Consider the following 21,120-nt stretch of genomic DNA (forward strand, 5'->3'; position numbering starts at 1 on the left):
CTTGAAGAGTAGAGGTCTGAACAGTTAAGGAGTCACTAAAGGGCCTAACTTTTGTCAAGCAGCACCCATAGGTCCTGGGTCAAAACTCAGGTGTTTGCTGCTCCTCTTTTTTAACCTAAGTCTACAGTCTGGAAGCTGAACTGGACAAATGACTGCAATATTGTAGCCTGGAGGTTATGGCCTGGCAGAAATGTCTGAGGTCACCGTCATTGAGATGGGTCAGACACGAGGTGGGAGAAACAGGTCCCAGTGATGGCAATGAGCGCATCAGAACCTGTGTGACGGGCTCTGAGTGAGCAGCACACGAGGGCACCAGCAGTCTGAGACAGAGGAGACAGGTGCCACCATGGGAAAGGTAGTGGGGAACATGTCACAAAAGGAAATGGCTATCCCTCATAGGGGCCAGAAGCAAGCCATCATCAGGTCCCCAGGAAAGGGAGAGGATTTGGAGTAGGAATGCCCACGGAGGCAGGGGAGTTTTCTTGGTGGGTGACAGGCATGCCCTCTGCAGGTGACCACCCCCTGGGTAGCAGAGCCAGGTGGGTGCCCAGTTAGGAATGGAAAGAGGCTGGCAGGGATGGATGGTCCTGTTGCCCTCGGCACCCGGCTAGGCCACAGGAGGGTGGTGCCACTCACATTCTCCCCTTGCAGGGGACCCCATTCTGCTACCCAGCTATTTTGTTGGTATCTGCTGGGCCCTTTCCCCTGCCTTGGGTCACTGGAGGGCAGATTGAGGACTGACACATTGCACTCCATCTCTTTGCTATTTGTTATTAACAAATTTATTTACATTTCCTGAAACAGGATGAATTGTGAAATTTAACAGGAATGGCATAAAAAGGCCAAACAGGGCCTCTAAGGACGGCTGTACACAGTTGCTCTATTTCCAAACTAACAACTCAGGTCTTCACCCACAGCTAGGCCCCCCTTTCTTCCTCCGAAAGGAGACACAGAATAGCACCAGGCTTCAGGCAGCTTCAACATTTAAAGAGACAAACACACAAAGGCAGAAGGGTGAGAAGAACCACAGTACAAATTGTAATAAAAAAAAAAAAAAAAAGTGGCCAAAGAATCGATAGCAAACCCATTTCTGCCTCCAGATTAATGGCTTGGCAGTAAGAAATGGGGGGAGGTCCTTAGGGAAGGAGGGAGGGAAGAGGGCGATGCAGAAGTTGGCAGGTGAGACACTGACCCTGGAACAGCAGGACTCCGGGTGGGCAGCTTGAGCTGAGTCTGCAGAGGAGATCTGAGGGGTCCCCAGAGAGGGCCGTGGCCACATCCTGGGCTCAGGGGAAAGGTCAGTGCTGCGCCCAACTAAGTGCATGGGGGAGGGAGTGCTGCAGTGCCGCAGCCTGGGCCCCTCCTCTGCTTCATATGTTCCTGAGGATCTGTGTGAGCGTGGGGGGCTGGGGGAGGGGACACACACACAGGCATCCGAGCGCAGGAGACCACATGCTTGTGGGAAAGGAGGCTGGGGTGGGGGTGGGGAACACCAACAACTAACTCTGCTCTGCAAAGAGGCAAGCGCCTATAGAGGGCCCAGACACTGGGCCCGGCCTCCTGTCACCCCAGCTTCTTCATGTTCCCTCCCTATGCCAGTCTCACCTCTGCCTCCTGGTGTGAGCGGCTGGCCATGACTGGAGGTAGGGGTAGGAGAGAGCACCCCAGCCTAGGCTCCCTCAGTCCTTCCCAAAGACCTGCAGGTGGGAGGTCTGGCTTTCTGGGCTCCACAGGCTGAGCATAGCTACTTACTTGCACCTCAAAGGGCAGACCTGGGGTTGTTCTGGCTCTGCTCTTCCTGGTCTTGGCTGCCCCTGGCCAGGTGTACAACACCAAGCAGAGGCATAACCTAGATCGGTGGCTCTGCAGGCTGGAGCTGTCTGGTCTTGTGAAGAGCTAGGGACTCACAGAAGCAGCTCTCGGCCAGCACTGGGTGGGGCCTGAGACTGGGAGACAGGGAGACAGGGACTTGGAGAGGCGGAGGGGCCCAGAACCATCTGGAGCAGCTGGCTCCCATGCTGGCTGGCCGAGGATGGGGGAGTGAGGAGGCCTGGCTCCCTGCAGGCCCTCCCGTGGTGGAGTGCAGGTGGGCCGACAGCTGGCTGGGGCCTGAGGGGCAGCTGGGGAGTCAGTCGGCCTGCAGGGTATAGGACCAGGGGCTGTACACTCGGAATCCTCAGGTCCTGGTGGCCATTCTCCCCTTGGCCAGAGGGGTTGTGTAAACTCCACTGCTCTGTCTGTGGACTGCCAGGGTAAGGGGTCTGGGAGGGAGAAGCAGGCCTGTGTGTAGCAGAAGGGCAGGAGGGAGGCTCGGGGCTTAGACTCACAGCCTGGATGGGGAAGGGAAAGAAGATGCCTGCTACCAGTTGTCCTGGTGCCACAGGGGCTGGGGGCTCCAGGTGCAAGGAACGAGGCACCTGGTCTCTTCTCAGCACTGCCACTGGGGAACTGAATCTTCCGCTTGTGACCAACAAGTGCCGAGTCCGGGCCAGAGGAGAGGTCCATTAAACCAGAGCTGGTCAGGAGGTGCTGGTAAGTGGGGCTCCTGGATACTGGTGTTCCTGAGGGGTCCACAAACACATCAACTGGTCCACCTAGCTCCTGGCAGCTTGCTACTGGTCCAGGTACCTGGCCAGTCCCTGCAGGCTCAGGTGATGCTTCCGCACTGTCCACTGTTGCATCCTGCCCTGGGGTACTTGGGGCCTGGCAGTCATCTTCTTTGCTCATCCAGGGAGATGCCACCCCGGGATGGGAGGGTTGGCTGGGGGACGAAGTCTCAGGACAGAGAGGGTCACATTCAGAAGCTGTGGAATCTGATTGCCTGTGGGGACAGAAATACTCAATGAGCTGCAGGCTCAGCTCCAGACAGGCAGCAAGATGGGAACTTCCTGGTTGGGGCTGAGGATAGGGAAAGTGGCCTAGGTACTGCTACCCCTTCTGAGTTTTAGTGAAGAGAGCTGCCCCTCTGGGAAAGGCCTCTCTGGTCTGACCCTGCAGGAGCAGCCAGAGCTGTGTGTACTCCTCTTGGCTCTGCAGCCTGTGGCTGGGGCTGGACAGAGGAGCTGGGTAGAGTCTCTTCCACTGAATGACTTCACAGAGGAGGCTGTGCCCTTTGGTAGCTGCAGAAAATAGCACAGAAGCTGGCTGTCCAAGCTTAGCCCAGATGTGGAGAACTGGGATGAGAAATGAAGCCACAGCCCAGGTGGGAGGGGTCTGCCCTTGGGCAGCTGGGAGAAGCTGGGCTCAGAGAGCCTAGGAATCTCCACCAAACCCCATGTAGTCCTTCTTTGTGGGGGTAACTCCGACCACAGAGGAGAAGGACCTTGCTCATTACCCATCCAGGGGACTCAGGAACTTTGTCCACTTCTAGCTGAGCAAAACTGCTCACTCCCTACCATGCCAATGGCCACCCCTAAAACAAATAGGACAGAGGATGGTGGGAAGGTGAGAAAAATGTTACAAACTGGTCCCTGCTGCTGCCAACCTGAGGGTTCCTTCCTAGCTGGTGAGGGCAAGAGGAGGAGAGAGACGCAGGTGTGCTGCAGCTACGGTGCTCACCTGGGGAGGCTGGCCTGGGAGGCGACATCCGCAAAGCTGTGGCTGAGCTGGGCAATGATCCGATCGACTTCTGCATATGGATGGGCTTCTAGGGCAAAGCCCTGGTGCTGGGCACTCTGAAGGTGCTGTCCAGGGGCAAGAGGAGGCAGAGGGCATTAGGCAGGTTTGAGAGGCGGGGAGAGCAGACCTTCCATTCAGCCCCTGGAACTGGAGGGCATGTCAGGGTGGGGACTGCAGGCTGGGCTCTGTCTGGACAGTCTGGGGAGTGGGATCTGGTGGGAAGGGGCTCACCACGTGGAGCTCCTCAAAGGGCCCCTGGCAGCACTCGCAGTAGCCCTTCCTCCTCCTGGGCATGGTGCGCGCAGCTGATTGAAGGCTTGGCTCTCGGTCCTTGAGTTCTCTGGGAAAGGTACAGGGTGGGGGAAAGTGGTCACCACTGGGGTCCCCAGAGGAGGAGCTGCTGCTTAGGGCTTAGAGCTCAGGTCCTTCTCAGGGGAAGGACCAAAATGGCCAAGGGGCCAGGCAGGCATAGTGGGCAGGTTTGTCCTGTCCTTGGTGCCACATGTCCAAGGGTGGTAGGGGAGGCAACAAGGAAGGTGAGGCTTCCCTGTGGGCAGCCTCTCTTATCTATCTTCTCCACACACACATCTCTGAAACCACAGGGGAGGGTGAGTAGTGATGGCGGTGGCCAGAAGAGTTTGTAGGGAAAATGAAAATAAAAAAATATTCAAACACACACATGCACGCACACACGCACGCGCATGCACGCACATGTGTGGGCACTGCACCCTGATGTCCTAACTGACCCAATCCCCCACCCAGGCAGAAGCCAAAGTTTCACTGCCTCACTGCCTTCCCTTTATGGCCTCCCAGCTGCTCTGCAATCCCCAGGTCATACCAGGCCCAGCTGCCCTGCCTTGCCTGGGCCACCTCCTGACTGGCTCTCCTGGTATTCCTTGCACCTTCCAGGAAAGGAATGAAGGTATTTGGGACTTAACCTCAGCCCTTTCTCTCCTTGTTCTCGCCTCCATCCACTGCCACATTCCTTTCTCTTCCCTCCCATATGCACTATTTCCTGACCCACAGCCTTTTGTCCGCTGAGGAGCTCACAGGCTCTCCATGGTCCCAGGAGCTCTTGGGCTGAGAGGGCCCATGAACCAACCCTGTGGCTCAGAAGTTAGTGAGCATCTGAGAAGACAGCTAGTCCACCACATGAGTAAAATTCTTTCTCTACTTTGGCCAGTTAAGGTTCAAACTTTCTAATATCTGTAGAGTATGAACATGAGCAAGACTACAAGCCACCATGGCCACACAATGCAGTCCCTCTGGTCTCATCCCTTTAAGTTATTCTCTGTGTTTAGCCTAAAAGGCCTCTAACTTTGATGTGCATTGATATCATCTGGAAACTTGTAGGAATGCAGCTTTTAGGGCTCAATGATCAGAGATTCTGATTCTGTAGTTGTGGGTTTAAGTCTAGGAACCCATATATATATATATATATATATATATATATATATATATATATATATATCTCATACACACACACACACACACACACACACACACACACACATGATCAGAGATATTAAAAAATATGTATTTTTTTTTTTAGTACCAGGGATTAAATCCAGGGGCCATCTACCACTGAGCTACATCCCTAGCCCCTTTTATTTTGAGACAGGGTCTTACAAAATTGCCCAGGCTGATCTCAAACTTGGGATCCTCCTGCCTCCGCCTCTGGAGTCACTGACGAGTGCCACAAGTATATGCTACCACACCCAGTTAGAACTTGCATTTTTCAGTGGCACCATAGGGGCACTCTGATAATGGTGGTCTACAGATCTGAGTTTGAGAAACGAGTCTATTGCCCTCTGGACACTTAAGTTAAATTCCTTTGTAGGCATGAAGAACACCAAATAAAATGGACGAATACTCCTGGTGCCTCTCTTCTTTGGGCTAAGTTCCCAGAACAGACTTTGCCAAAGGAGCAAACAGATGGCTATTCCCAAATCTGACCAGCAGGACCCTGAGGGGGAGGACTTTGGCCTGTAACCAGTCCTTGGTACTCAGGAATCAAAAAGACCTACCTGGTACGGTGTGAGCTGCCCGGAGTTGTCGGGGCCTCAAAGGGACTTGCATCTTTGGGTCCCAGAAAAGAAATTTCAGGAAAGGATTTAAACTGATGGTGGAAAGGACGAAACTTCCTGAAACACACACAAAAAAAACCTTCTGCTTTGACTCCAGTGGGGAGGGGAGAAGATGAGGAAGGGGACCAGCCTCCCTCCAGAATTCTAATCCTGACATTTTCTAAGTTCTAAAACAGAACTCTTACCAGCCTCTGTAGGTAAAATTAGTACCATTAACTATGCTCTCCCTGTCTTCCTTTTCTTTTCTTTGTGGTACTGAGGATTGAAATCAGGACCTTGGACTTGCTAGGCAAGTGCTCTACCACTGGGTTACATCTCCAGCTCTTTTTATTTTGACACAGTGTCTTGTCTAGTTGTCCAAGCTGACCTCAAACTTAATAATCCTCCTGCCTCTGCCTCGGGAGTAGCTGTGATCGTGTGCGATGCCTGGCGTTAATCTACTTTCCAAATGTGTACTCACTCAAGCTCATTTGAGTCTAATAAGCACCCTCTGGGCTGAGTGGAATAAGTGGTCTTATCTAATTTTACATAAGAAAGGAAACCCAAAAGGTTCTGTGACTTGCTCAAGGGTTCATGACTGGTAAGTGGCCAAGACCAGACCAGAAGCCACCACTCCAGATTTCTGAGCTGGTTCTTCCCATTCTGCCTCTTGACCCTACAACTTTCAAGGGCTTTAGCCTGGCAGAACCCAAATGGAAGAATGTTTAAATCACAGCAGTGATTTTCCTGTTCTGTGAAAAGAAGTGTTTTTGCACTAATATGGTCCTTGGTACCATTTGCTGGTGTTGTGAACAGAAAAGAGGCACAAATAAAGGTTCTGGATGGCCAGACCCGTATGGAGTGGCTCTGGCAATGTGCCTTAAGTTGAAGACATTTAGGAACTTACAGAGCCAGAACCGACTTGTGTGTACTCTGCAAACCCTGCTGACTGAGGTCACTGCCGAGCACACTGTGCTTGGTTGGAGTAGCCCATGCTCTGGTTGTGGTGGTGGTGGGGAGAGTGCGGGGCCTCAGAAGGAAATTAACAAATGTCTTTTTGGGTCCTTAAGCAGAAGCGGGGGTTCACAACCCCAGCACCACTCTTTCTCCTTATGGACACTGTTTCTACTTAGGAGGCTTCATGTTGATCAGGCTAACAGGCTTTGAAAAGCAACTGCTTCAGAACAGCACATAAAAGAATCACAGAAACTTTAGCTCTGCTTGACTTTCTTCTCTGGTCTGTGATGCTAGGAGCACACAAGCTATGTAACCCCTCTGGTGACAGTGATATTACCTGCCATGTGCAGTGCCGATACCAAGGCAGCGGTAGTGTCTCAGCCACTGCATCCCAGTCAGTTCCTTGTGTTTATCTTGTTGTACAGGAGCTAGGCACTGAAGAGCCCATGCTTCACCCCACTGGAACTGGAGGAAGTGCCTTCTATGTGCCTTTGGACCACCAAAGCCAAATCTACTGTTTAGAGACACTAAGAAGGGAATGTAGGCCCATGGAGAGGATGGGCCTGGAGCTCCTGGGGCTGGGTTTTCAGCTGTTCTGCTTGAGGCTAAGGAACCCAGAAAGTTCTGGTCCCAGCAGTCTCTGTTGGGTACAAATAGTCTTATTTCCTTTAAATCTTTTTTTAAAATTTTAAAATAATTGTTGATTTATGTGAACTTCTGGTCTAGTATTTATCAAAGACACTGATAACCAAGGTGGCTGCAAAGAGCTCATCAGTTTAACATTATCAAGGTGACCCTCCTGCTTTAGGTAAGAAGGAGACATTACAGTGGACAGAGGGACTAAGTAGGGCAGTTGGGGCTCCTGGCTTCTAGCCTTGGGCTGCAATTTACTAGCAAGGTGCCTGTACAAATCCCTGGCTTCTCTGACCTTAGTTTTCCTACTAGGAAAGGATAGGATTCATGTTTTTTGTCACCCAGGGCTGTCATGAGATATGTGCCTGAAAAGGGCCTTTCAAAGCAAAACAGAAAGCCTTTATCCTGTACCAGGTGGTCTGACAAGGGAATCCCAATGCCACCTCATGCATCCACACTGCAGCCAAGATGTCGTGAACTGTACTAGCACTGTGACTGGACCAGAAATGAATTAAGTGTCAGCACACACCCAGCAAGGAGCAACAATAATGAGTCGGGATGGGACACCAGGAGCTCATAAAAGGAGAGTATTAAATGAAGGTAATTCACACACAGGATCATTAACCTCTGACTCATCTCTAAGAGGAGTATCAACTGCATAATGCCACCCTCAGAGGCTCCCCTTGGTCTGTGTGAGACTTCTCCTCGACAGTGTAAGAAAGCAGAGTCTTGGGAAGATGAAGATGCAGGGGGAAACACTTCAGGTCCACATGTCAGCTTGGGTCCCCTGAGTACCTCTCCCTCCTCCTCTGTATAGCCCTGGGAAGGGTGAAGAGGAGAGAGAGGAGGTCCTACTTACCTGCTCACATCTTCGATTTTGAGGAATGGTGCCTTTAGTCTGGCTACTGGAAGGGAAAGAAGTACACATTAGCTATCTGTCTGTCTTAGAGCAGAGCCCACACCACACACACAGGAAGTGCTCCAAGAGGCAAGGCTCTGCCAAAGCTAAGAGCCTGTGCCTTTCCATTTGGCAGAGGTGAGCACCCCGCCCATCTCTTCCAGCCTCTCCTGGGGATAGTGAGTCGTACTAGTAGAGGCTGCAGAGTAACTGCAGCACTAGCCATGTCCTCCTCCCTCAATAGGGCCTCTGTGTGGGGGCTGTCAACCCACCAAGGGTACCATGACCATTAGAAACATGGCTGGTGGGAGAAACCCAGGAAACCCAGGCCGTGCTGATTTCTGCTAAATACAGAGTTAAGGTCTACAAAGTTCCTAGACCTCGGTTTTTTTTTTTTTTTTTTTTTTTGGTGGTACTGGGAATTGAACTCAGGGCCTTGTGTTTGCGAGGCAAGCACTCTACCAGCTGAGCCATCTCCCTAGCCCTAGACCTCGATTTTTGGCATCTCAGAATCCTAAGGGACCTGAAAATATTTCCCAGGCAGCATTCTCCATGAAGTTTATGGGAGAGAGCAAAGAATCTCAGGTTCTTGAAAAGAAAGAGGGCAAAGGGGTGCTGAAAGGACAAATTTTGGAGTCAAGCAATCCATCCCTCTCCCTTTTATGCTAATTATTGCATAATTTATAAAACTGTTTGGGCATCAAGAACCTCTCTATCTTCCCGTCGTGACTAGGAGTCCTGTCAAAGATGTAGCCAAGGCAGGCCAGAAGCCCGGGCAGACCTAACAGCCACAGATTTCCTCAGGAGGCCGGTGCCTCAGAATCCCTCACCCCACTGGAAACCACCCTAGCACCTAAGCAAAACAGCCTTTTCTCCTTGGGCAGCAGCTCCCATTAATTACTTTCTGGGGACAATTTCTTATCTTTCTAATTAACAGACAATGATTAAAACCAATTCCCCCACAGACTTCCTTGATTTTCGAGCATGAGGAGGTGCCAAGTGACTTTTCTTAGCTCCTGCTTGTGCAGGAATAAATGCCACTTAAAGAGCATCTTTGGGAGAAACATCCAGGGGGAGAAACTCTCCTGCTGTCCAAGAGGAGCCAGGAGACACAGTCCATCAATCTGCCTGTTTGTCAGTTTCAGGGAGTTTGGCATTTCTGAAAACGGTAGGCAGCTGTCAAACTGCCCACCCCAAACTGCTACTGAATCAGGAGAAGGATGCTGAACTTCAATCGATGCCCAGGAACAGCCAGAGGATACAGAAGCCAAAGTGCCTGCATGGGGTGCCGGCTCTCAAGGAGAAGCCCTGGCCCAGCAGCTCTGCATTTGCACCTGGGTGTACCTCTCTCATCCAAGAAATCTGAGGCCCAGGCCCTGGAAACATGAGGGGGCAACACAACCTGGACTTGCTTCCTGTCACAGAGAAGTGAACAGATGCTGCCTCAGAGGGAGTCGCAGGGAAGTGTTTATAGAGGGAGGGATTGCAATTAGATGAGGAAAAGCTACCACACTGACCTTTCCGCGTTCTTGACTCCACTCCTGGACGCGTTCCCTAAATGGAAAGGGAAAATAGGTTAAGGATGTGAGGGAGCCACGGGGGTCGAGGAACTGGGCCTGGTACGCTGAGTTACCGAGTCTGTCCCACTTTGCTTCCTGCTGTTGGGAGGCCTGCAGAACCAGACTCCTAGGCTGTGAGCTACAGCAGACCAGGCACAGGGGCTCCCCCTGCCTCTCAGGGCCATGATGAATGGAGAGATCTCTCTGTGAATCTCAATGGCAGCTGGCTCTTTGAAGAAAAGATGCAGGACTGTATAGAGAAGAGCTTTAGAGTCCCTCAGGCTGGGGTGGGAACTGGAGCTGCACCAGTAATGTGAGGGCCATCTACCAACCTCACAGGATATGGCACAGATGAAACTAAAGCAAGTGAAAGTGCCAACTCAGAGGAGATGCTCACTAAAGGGCAGCTTTTATTTTCTAGGCACAGCTGTCATTTTAGGTCACCTTATAGAATGAGGACATTTGCTTTCCAGGGGCCACCTTGTGTACCCTTACTCTGTGGGCCGAAACTAACATTTAAATCAAGGTCAAATAAAGCTGACATTAAAAACTAAATGGAGAGTGGGGTTGTGGCTCAGCGGAAGAGCACTTGCCTGGCATGTGTGAGGTACTGGATTCGATTCTCAGTACCACATATAAATAAATACAATAAAGGTCCATTAACAACTAAAAATACATATAAAAATTTAAAAAAAAATGGAATAAAATAAAGAAATCAACTAAAGAGTTGGGAAGGGGGACCAGGATGAGAGATCCAGTCGGTCTGTGACTGCCTGTGCTTCTGAGCCCAGGGTAGTTCGAGATACTACTTAGGCTACAATTAAAGGGCGAATGCAAGCCAAAAAAGTCCAGCATATTTCCTTGCATATCAGCAGATTATGCGAAAAACATTTCAAAACACTCCAAAACATCTACAAAATAGGCTATTAAGACAAAGCAAAGTCAAGTCAAAGCATTTGAATAAAGGCAGGGTTTTTGATAAACTGGTTTGTATGTGCACAGAGTCCTAGAAGGACACAGAAAAACCACTCAGACTGTTTATGTCAGGGAGGGAGGTCAGTGGTGGGGGAACAGCAGCAGGAAGAGAGACTTCACTGTACATCTTTTTGAATTGTGAACAAAAATATATGTAGCAAAAGGAAAACCCCAAAACTCCCAGGTTAGGGGTATAGAGAAGGGCGTCAGGATGAAGGCTCCAGCCACTTTGGATGTGGTTTGCTACTACTATTAGCTCTGCTCCTAGATGCCAGGCCATGCAGAGAGATCTGCAGGTTTAATCCTTAGATTTAGGTTTGGCTGAAGACATGGTAGTTTTAAATGAGCCTGAGCTCTCTTGATGGGGTACACATAGCTCTAACCCTGATAAATAAAGGAAAAAACAAACACGAATTTGGAAGATGGCAGCTATTTCATGATACAATTCCCTCCCGACCCATCCAATCTGCAGGCTCATTCCCAGGCCAAGAGCTGTTCCTAGAATGACAGCCTGACTCGGAGGTCATGAGCATTTGGAAATTTTATCTAGGCCAGGTGCAGTCCTCGGCCTGGGGTTGCAGTGAATGCCTCAATGGGGTGAGTGTGACGTGGGAGATCTGCAAGGCGAAAGAAAGGGCAATGTAAAGCTGTGGACAAAGAACGAGGTGACAGAGGGACTGTACTCCTATTACATTTTTCATAATGGCCAGGAAACAATGGTTTAAGTGGGTCAGGGATTGACCAAGTTGTCACAGAGTCCATTGAAAACCGCCCATGGCTTTGACCTACCTCTCGCTGCTTTGGTTCTTGCTTCTCTACACATGAAGAACCACGAGTCAGCTGCTGCACGTGCATCGTCATTTCTGTAGAGAAGATAGAGGACCATAGCAGAGGCTTCCACTCCTTATTTATCCCACCTGGTCCCTTTTGGGGCTGGAGGACTAAACTGGTCACCTGGCCTAGTCTGCTGGATCATGCCATCCTTGTCTGCCACCTTCTGGTTACAAGTTACCTCTGCACCTCCTAACAACAGAGGTAAGGGCTGGGTTCTCTATTGCAGGAACCACCTAAAACTGGTTTTGAGTTTTCTGTACCTTTGAATACAATTCAGTTCTGAGGCTGAGGTGCCTTAGGCTCACCAAAGTCTGTAAAGAGTGGCATCTGTGGGGGAAACCCAGACCTCTGAGCTACATAGGTATGTCCTCGGGTAGAAAACCCAGCAGGGGCTAAGGAGACAGAAGCTTCCCAAGCACAGAGCAAGGCAGAAAAAGAGATCAAGTCAGGAAAGGATGATGTTGCAGTGGGATGGAGCCCCTGCCCCCAACCCAGACTAGGAATATCCCCTGCACAGTCCTTCCATTCCCTTGAAAGATCTTGGTGTCAAAAGACAGGATAGCATCCTAGTCAGCACCTGGAGACTGTTCCATCTGGATCAACCCCCCTATGATGGACCAGGGAAAATCCCAGACTCAGAGTGGAGCTGAGTATAAGATTAGACACCATCAGTCTATTATGGAACACTATTCTTTTGTAAACTTATCACAAGAGCATATTAGTCATTTATCATGTGAGGCAATCATATGGAAAAGAAAGAACATAGTATTTACCATCAGGCCACACTAGGTCAGAACATCGGCCATGCCGCTCACTCTGGTGAGACTGTGGACAGTTTACCTAATCCCTCTAAGGCTCAATATCCTCATCTATACAAAGGGGACAGGACTGCAGAGAGGTTTTAAAGTGAGGTGATTCCTAGGACAGAGCAGATACCTGATGAGTGGTCACAGATCTTAGGATTGTTTCCTTATTTGTAAAACAGGATCATCACACTAGCTGGAGGGCAACTACAGCAAACTGAATCAAACTGAGGCCGAGGCCAAGGTGCACACTCCGCATATGCTGTCCTGCTTCCCCACACTAGCCCACCCTTGTGGAGCAACACAGGCACTGAGTGTGCCTGGCTTCCAATCCCTGGAAGCTTATGCAACCATGATCCCTCCAAAAGCTGACATTCCCGGTCAAAGTCACCGATCCTCCCCTCCAGGGTGCCCAGGGTGGCAGCAGTACCATCCACATGCAGGACCCTCACTCCCCAGGAGCGGGCATTGATCAGGAGGCTGCTGCTGCTCCCACTGCCTCTTCCACTGCTGCTCCCCTGAAATGATAAGAGTAGAGATGCCTCAAGGACAGAGCACACTGAGGACAAGTTGACATCACTGTGGGAACCCTGGGTCACCCAAGCGGGGATCTAGAGGGAGGCAGGGGAGAGAGCATAGTGCCTGCAAGGTCCATCCCACCCCCCAGGAAGACACTGAGTCCTTCACTCCAGGAGGCCAACCCAAGAGGACACAAACTCAGTGTGCCATGTGTTCTGCTCTGGCCGCCTTGTGACCATGAAGGTGCATATGTTTCTAAGAGAGCCGTCTGTCATGTGGGCCTATGTAAGGGAAGCTCTCTCACATAGCAGGTATCCACGATGAATACAAGTGAGGATCCTCACTGACAAGCAGGAAGCTCTGCTGGTTCTGACTGGGAGCACGCTCTCCCTCATTCTGACCAACGTTCCCATCTTTTTTTGTTTTGAGATGGGGGTCTCATTATGCTGCCCAAGCTGGCTGGCACTGAACTGGGTCAAGCAATCCTTCTACCTCAGTCTCTCTCTAGGACTACAGGCATTTCACGGTGCTTGCTTGTACCCATCTTTTTTTTTTTTCCCTATTCTTTTTTCTATTTGATACTAGGAATTGAACCCAGGGTTCCTTTACCAAGGAGCTATATCCCCAGTCCTATTAATTTGAGACAGGGTCTTGCTAAGTTGCTGAGGTGGATCTCAAACTTGCTATTCTCCTGCCTTAGACTCCCAAACTGCTGGGATTAAATGCGTGGCCACCATGCCCAGTCCAGCTCACCTGCTTTCTGATGGCCTTCTGCAGAAGCTCCTTCCCTCTGCTCATAGGCACCTGACAGAAAGAAATCAAGTATGCTATGTATACCACAAAACATATACACAAACAGATATTTACACATAGGCTAGTGATGGTGTCTTGAATGTCCCTTTGAAAGTCTGGAGCAGTGTCAGCTGAGGATAGGAAGAAATGAGAGTTCACAGAACCTTTAGGAAGTAAAGATAAAGCCATATGTAAGTTCAGGTCACCCAGAGATAGCTGCACCATTGGCAGCCTCAACCATAATGGAGAAGGACATTCTGAAAATACCCAAGGTCAAACTGTCACAGATGTTCTCAGACCTCTCTTTAAGAGTCTCTGCACTCTCCAGCAGATAAGGTTAACGAGTGTTTCATTTTAGAAAATCTTTTCTTTGCTTCTTGGAAGACTTGTCTCTCATCATGAATATCATAAACAGTGTATGTTCATGGACATTTCAATATTAGCCTAAGTTAAACAAAAATAAGAATGAAAGCCCAAAGCAAAAAAGCCAGAGTGCATAAATCAAAGACATAGGCATATATATTGTCCCAACTGTTGGCAAGAACATGAGAACAAGGGAAAAGGGAACAGCTACATCCTGGGTATACTCCTGCCCAAGCCCAGGCCAACTCCAACAAGTCCTCTCTGCTTTACAGAGGACTTTCCTCTGGTTTCTGAACTTGACTCTGAAGACCTCATAAAGAGTGACAGAGAGCACAGAAAGGACAACATGAAGATGGCACGTTGCTGAAGTGTTTAGATTCAGAACTGTGATAAAATATTATTGGTCTCTGAATTTTTTTTTTTTTTTTTTTTTTTTTGGGTTTCTGGGGATCGAACCCAGAAACCTTGTACTTACAGGCAAGCACTCTACTGACTGAGCTATCTCCCCAGCCCCTTGGTCTCTGAATTCTAATGAAATTAAATTAAACCAGATAAAACTCAAACTAGAGAGTACATAAAAGGGCTTACCAAAACCTACTTGCTTTGTTCGCAGAACACATCTTTCCTACCCCACAAAGTTCTTACCGAGTATGCAGGTTTCTGTGAAGGCCTGGTATGGCTGCCTTTTGGATTGGCCACAGAGAATGTTTCCACTTTGATCTCGCTGGAGCTGGGGCAGCTTCTGTGGCCTGTCCCACCACTTTCTGCCTTTGCTTCTCTGCGGCTGGACACAATGTAACTTACTTCTTTGCTCAGAAAACCCTCAATTACCTGAAACCAGATCACAGAGGTGGCTGAAAACCAAAAAGCAGATGTAGAATTGTCAATATCGAGAAGCTGGAAAAGGAAATCTTGGCTGCCAGAAGTTCCAGAATCAATGTCTTTAAATAGACTAAATGCAGCTCTGCACTGAGTCCCCAAGAAAACATCATTCTGAAATGTAATATATATATATTATATATCCCTCCAGGAACTGCTGCTCCTGACTCAGGCCATAGACTTGGAGTTCTTTCACTGGACTGAGTTTGCATGCACACATTGGAGGTGCTGCTGTGAAGGATTAAGAGTAGCATGATTTGGCTGTGATTTTTCTGTATAAGATACACAGGGGACATCCAAACATTGCATCTGTGATCTTGACCATAATACAAAAAGGAGCCTAAAAAATGAAACAGAAAAGGGTTTGACGAACACTCAGCTACAATATAGGTGTCTGCTCACAACCAGATTATAAGCCTCTTGTGGGCACTGAGAAGTTCTGACTTATCTTTGTATTCCAGGAACCCAGCACAGTGCCTGAAGCATAATGACACTTAACTCACCTTTGTGGGAAGAAGACAGAAACAAACAGTGAATGGGCAGATTCTAAATGACCAACACTCTGGGGAATAAAAAAACTGCTCTACACAGTTGTTGATTTCTGGGCTAATCACTAAGGCAGATTTCAAGCTACCAACAAAATTCCTCCAAATGAGGAGCTGGGAAGAAATAAAGTTTGGAAACAGGTAGTGGCAATGGTTACATAAAAGTGTAAGGGTGGGGGCTGGGGAGATAGCTCAGACGGTAGAGTGCTTGCTTTGTAAGCACAAGGCCCTGGGTTCGATCCCCAGCACCCAAAAAAAAAAAAAAAAAAAAAAGTGTAAGGGTAACAATGCAATGAACTCTACACGCTAACATGCCGAGAATATAGGGTACACCTGTAATCCCAGCAACATGGGAGGCTACAAGATCGAAAGTTCAAAGCCAATTTTGGCAACTTAAGAGATTCTTTCTCAAAATCAAAACAGGTGGCAGTGCGAGTGGGGGTTGGGGGTGGCAGACAGGAACATAAGTCAGTGGTAGAGTGCTTCTGGGTTCAATCCCCAGCAAAAGCAAAAACAAAAACAAAAAGGTTAAAATGGCATATTTTGTTAATACATTTGCCACAATTTAAAAAATTTTTATGCCTTGAAAGAGTACATCTACCTTCTTCAATATGGCAAAAGAAGTGTTGACCGGGTAGGAGCGCACAATGTTCCATGACTGCTCAACAGCCACGCATTCCTCCTACTTCAGCATACCCACTCACTACCTTGAATGTGACTATGTTCCTTTCATCAGGAGATGGAAACTACTTTTTTTTTTTGGTACCAGGGATTGAACCCAGGGGCGCTTAACCACCTTTTAAAATTTTTTATTTAGAGACAGGACTCACCAAGTTGTTCAGGGTCTCCATAAATTGCTGAGACTGACTTTGAACTCATGATCCTCCCGACAGCCTCCTAAGCTGTGCCACCGCGCTCAACTGGAGTCTACTTTTTTTAATCTCTTGAATCTGCTCATTTTGACCAATAAAATGTGGCTAAAGTAATATGTGAAAATTTTAGGGCATAGGCTTAAGAGGCCTTGCAAGGCCAGGCGCAGTGGCACATGCCTGTAATCCCAGCGGCTCCGGAGGCTGAGGCAGGAGGATCATGAGTTCAAAGCCAGCCTCGGCAACTTAGTGAGAACCTAAGCAACTCAGTGAGACCCTGTTTCTAAATAAAATATAAAAAGGGCTGGGAACATGACTCAGTGGTTAAATGCCCCCAAGTTCAATCCCAGGTACCAACAAAAAGGCCTTGCAGCCCCCCACTTCACCTTCTGGGAAGGATGCCAGGTATTCGCTATGTAAATCAGCTGGTCTAGCTTTCTAGAAATACACACAATGCTATATGTGTGTACAACCTAGGTAAGTAGCTTCTCATATACTGTTTAAGAAGCTAGGGCTGGGGATATAGCTCAGGTGGTAGAGTGCTTGCCTCACAAGCACAAGGCCCTGGGTTCAATTCCTAGAACTGCCAAAAAAAAAAAAGAAGAAGCTATAAAGTGCCAGATGTGTGATTGAGGCCACTGTGGTATTTCCAGCCCAGCTGACACTGCAGTTGACTGCGGCTATGGGAGTGAGCCCCAGTGAAACCATTAAACTACTCAGCCAGCCACCCACCCACACAACAATGCAAATACTAAAGTACTGTTTTAAGCCCAAGTTGTTTTTTTTTTTTTTTATACAGCAGAAGCTAAATGACAAAGAGACTAGAAGTTCACTGCTTTTTTTTTTTTTAAGGTACTAGGAATTGAACCCTGGGGCACTTAACCACTAAGCCACATCTCCAGTCCTTTTTTATATTTTATTTAGAGATAAGGTCTCGCTGAGTTGCTTAGGGCCTTGCTAAATTGCTGAGGTTGGCTTTGAACTCCAGATCCTTCTGCCTCAGCCTCCCGAACTGCTGGGATTACAGGTGCGCACCACCGCACCTGGTCTAAAAGTTCAAAATATAATTATGGGCCAAATGGGCATGATCCTCATTCTATCATCTGCACTTAGTTTCTAATTGCTAAGTTTCTAACTTGTTTGACAGCAAAGAACCTCTGGATTCAAAACATATTCATGCATTTTCCCTAGTTATCATTTTCTTTTGGGTTGAGCATTATCACACTATTTCCTAGACATAAGAGATATCTAGTGTTAATCTCTTACTAAAATTACCATATGAGGGGGATCCAAGATGGCGGACTAGAGGGAGGCTGCGTTCCTTGTCGCTCCATAACTCCGGTTTCAAGCAGAGGATATCTGTTTCTTTTTTTTTTTTTGCGGTGCTGGGGATCAAACCCAGGGCCTTGTGCTTGCAAGGCAAGCACTCTGCCGACTGAGCTATCTCCCCAGCCCGGATATCTGTTTCTTGGTGAGGCAGTTTTTGCTGCATATCGATTCTCTGGTGTTTACCCCATTTGTCTGCTGTGATGACCTGCAGTCTGCCAGCATATCGATGCCTTTTTTGAGTGCAGATTGCTCACTGTCAGGCGCCTATCATCCGCCATTTGCCTGCCTCTCACCTGTCCATCGCCTGCCTTACACCTATCCATCACCCAACGCAGGAGATTCACCTCCTGATCCTCCGACAACAGTCAGCAAACTGATCGCCGACCGCCAGTGGAGCAACAGCTGCCTGCTGTTGCCTGGAAGTTCACTGTCACAGTACCTGCAGGTTTGATTACACGTGGCTGCCGCCATTTTGAGACAACAGCCAGGCCCCATAGGACCCCTGGCCGGACTGACTGAGCCCCGTCTCCAGGATCCCTCAGCCTGACCCATCACTCCCTGCCTCTGGGGCCCTCACATCGAATAACTGCTCCCTGCTGCCAGGACCCCCAGACCAACTGACTGCGCCCTATCACCGGGACCTCAGACTGATTGATTGCACCCGGCACCCAGGATCCCACAACCACACCAAACACACCAGACCTCCAGAACCCCTGCCGGACCAACTGCAGCCCGTCTCCAGGACCTCCAGCTGACCACGTCCACACCCTGAGCTGCAGCTCCCCATTTGCCAACACATTTCGAAGCCAGAGCGGCCATCTTGGATAATCCTGGAAGCCTTAGGTCCGATCTTTAGGTGGGGCAAACCCCAACCTGAGACGCCTGCTGGAGGCTTGAAGCTCATTGTCAGGTACCTCTCATGTATCAGGCTACTGAACACTGGGAGGTTTCATTACTATATGGTTGTTATACTGTAGATTTTCTTTCTTCTCCTTATAGAAAAAAATTTAAGTTTTTATTTCTTTACTTTTCTTGCTCTCTTTTCCTTTTGTTTACCTGTTCCCTCAGAGTCTCTTGCTCCCTTTTTTGCATGCTAACATCCAATTTCTTTTGATTACACTCTCACACTTTCTATTATCTAGAACTTATGTATAATCTTTTCTTATCCCATTAACAGTCACATTCTACATCCCTCTGCATCCTCTTTGTCCTCCATTAGAAATTGCAGACCATATTGCAAATCTGTTTGTTTTATTGAAGATAATATTTTAACTCATTCTGCTTATTATGACAATTTTGTTATTGTCCTCATAGGGGCAATTTGGTCTAGGATTGCATAGTGTCTGAATTGGGCACTGCTAATATTGATCTCCCCTTAAAGAAAGGGTTTTGGAAACCTATAGGGCCACTATAAGCCTATAGGGGGAAATCTGCAATACCCCAGATCTGCACTGCTAGAGGAGAAGATACATGAACAACATGAAAAAACAAGGGAAGAAAATGATCCAAACAAATCTAGATTCTATATTAATAGAATCCAATGACAGTATGTTAGAAGAAATGTCAGAAAAGAACTTCCGATTATACATGATTAAGATGATTCGCGAAGCAAAGGATGAGATAAGAGAGCAAATGCAGGCAATGAATGATAATGCCAATAAGCTGAAAGAGCACCTGCAGGAAGCAAAAGATCATTTCAACAAAGAGATAGAGATTCTCAGAAAAAACCCAAATGGAAATCCTTGAAATGAAGGAAACAATAAAAAATAAAAAACTCAATCGAAAGCATCACCAAAAGACTAGACCACTCGGAAGACAGAACCTCAGACAATGAAGACAAAATATTTAATCTTGAAAATAAAGTTGCCCAAACAGAGAAGATGGTAAGAAATCATGAACAGAATCTCCAAGAACTATGGGACATCATGAAAAGACCAAATTTAAGAATTATTGGGATTAAGGAAGGCACAGAGATACAAACCAAAGGAATAAACAACTTATTCAATGAAATAATATCAGAAAACTTCCCAAGCCTGAAGAATGAAATGGAAAATCAAATACAAGAGGCTTACAGAACACCAAATGCACAAAATCACAACAGATCCACACCAAGGCACATTATAATGAAAATGCCTAACATTCAAAATAAAGATAGGATCTTGAAGGCCGTGAGAGAAAAGCATCAGATTACATATAGGGGGAGACCAATACAGATAGCAACTTCTCAACCCAGACTCTAAAAGCTAGAAGGACCTGGAACAACATATTTCAAGCTCTGAAAGAACATGGTTGCCAACCAAGAATCCTATACCCAGCAAAACTAACCTTCAGATTTGAAGATGAAATAGAATCCTTCCATGATAAACAAAAGTTAAAAGAATTTACAAATAGAAAGCCTGCACTACAGAATGTTCTCAACAAAATATTCCATGAGGAGGGAATGAAAAACAACAATGGAGGTCAGCAAAGGGAGGAACTACCTTAGAGAAAAACCACTCAAAGGAGAAACCAAGCCACTTAAAAACCAAAAATAAGCCAAATGACTGGGAATACAAATCATATCTCAATAATAACCCTGAACATTAATGGCCTAAACTCATCAATCAAAAGACATAGACTGGCAGAATGGATTAAAAAGAAAGACCCAACAATATGCTGCCTGCAAGAGACTCATCTCATAGAAAAAGACATCCACAGACTAAAGGTGAAAGGATGGGAAAAAACGTACCACGCACATGGACTCAGTAAAAAAGCGGGGGTTTCCATCCTTATATCAGATAAAGTGGACTTCAAGCCAAAGCTAGTCAGAAGGGATAAAGAAGGACATTTCATACTGCTTAAGGGAACCATAAATCAGGAAGACATAATGATAGTAAATATTTATGCCCCAAACAATGGTGCATCCCTGTACATCAAACAAATCCTTCTCAATTTCAGGAATCACACAGACCACAACACATAATTCTGGGTGACTTTAATGCACCGCTGTCACCACTAGATAGATCTTCCAAACAAAAACCGAACAAAGAAACCATAGAACTCAATAACACAATCAATAACCTAGACTTAATAGACATATATAGAATATTCCATCCATCAATGAGCGGATTCACTTTCTTCTCAGCAGCACATGGAACCTTCTCGAAAATAGACCATATGTTATGCCACAAAGCAGCCCTTAGGAAATGCAAAAAAATAGAGATACTGCCTTGTGTTCCACCAGATCATAATGGACTGAGAGTAGAAATCAATGACAAAACAAAAAAGGGAAATTACTCCAACACCTGGAGACTAAATAATATGCTATTGAATGAAACATGGATAACAAAAAACATCAGGGAGGAGATTAAAAAATTCTTAGAGGTCAATGAGAACAATGATATAACATATCAAAATCTCTGGGACACTATGAAAGCGGTACTAAGAGGAAAAGTCATTGCATGGAGTGCATTCCAGAAAAAAATGAAAAGTCAACAACTAA

General features: G+C 47.5%; 1 protein-coding gene across 3 annotated transcripts in view; it reads right to left on the reverse strand.

The window, feature by feature from the left end:
- Nucleotides 1-855: 855 nt before the first annotated feature.
- Dbf4b (DBF4 zinc finger B) overlaps nucleotides 856-21,120 on the reverse strand; it is a 31,856-nt gene continuing 11,591 nt past the window's right edge. For all 3 annotated transcript variants that reach the window (XM_047545851.1, XM_047545852.1, XM_047545853.1), the window contains exons 4-13: nucleotides 14,663-14,848; nucleotides 13,616-13,666; nucleotides 12,774-12,861; nucleotides 11,496-11,569; nucleotides 9,690-9,726; nucleotides 8,134-8,179; nucleotides 5,646-5,762; nucleotides 3,850-3,958; nucleotides 3,559-3,683; nucleotides 856-2,821 (exon numbers count right to left, since the gene is read on the reverse strand). In XM_047545851.1, coding sequence (XP_047401807.1) covers nucleotides 1,897-2,821; nucleotides 3,559-3,683; nucleotides 3,850-3,958; nucleotides 5,646-5,762; nucleotides 8,134-8,179; nucleotides 9,690-9,726; nucleotides 11,496-11,569; nucleotides 12,774-12,861; nucleotides 13,616-13,666; nucleotides 14,663-14,848 — 1,758 coding nt within the window. In that variant the 3' untranslated portion in view covers nucleotides 856-1,896. The remainder of the gene's footprint in view (nucleotides 2,822-3,558; nucleotides 3,684-3,849; nucleotides 3,959-5,645; nucleotides 5,763-8,133; nucleotides 8,180-9,689; nucleotides 9,727-11,495; nucleotides 11,570-12,773; nucleotides 12,862-13,615; nucleotides 13,667-14,662; nucleotides 14,849-21,120) is intronic.

The sequence above is a fragment of the Sciurus carolinensis genome, chromosome 3 (genome assembly GCF_902686445.1).
Source record: "Sciurus carolinensis chromosome 3, mSciCar1.2, whole genome shotgun sequence".
Taxonomy (NCBI): Eukaryota; Metazoa; Chordata; class Mammalia; order Rodentia; family Sciuridae; genus Sciurus; species Sciurus carolinensis.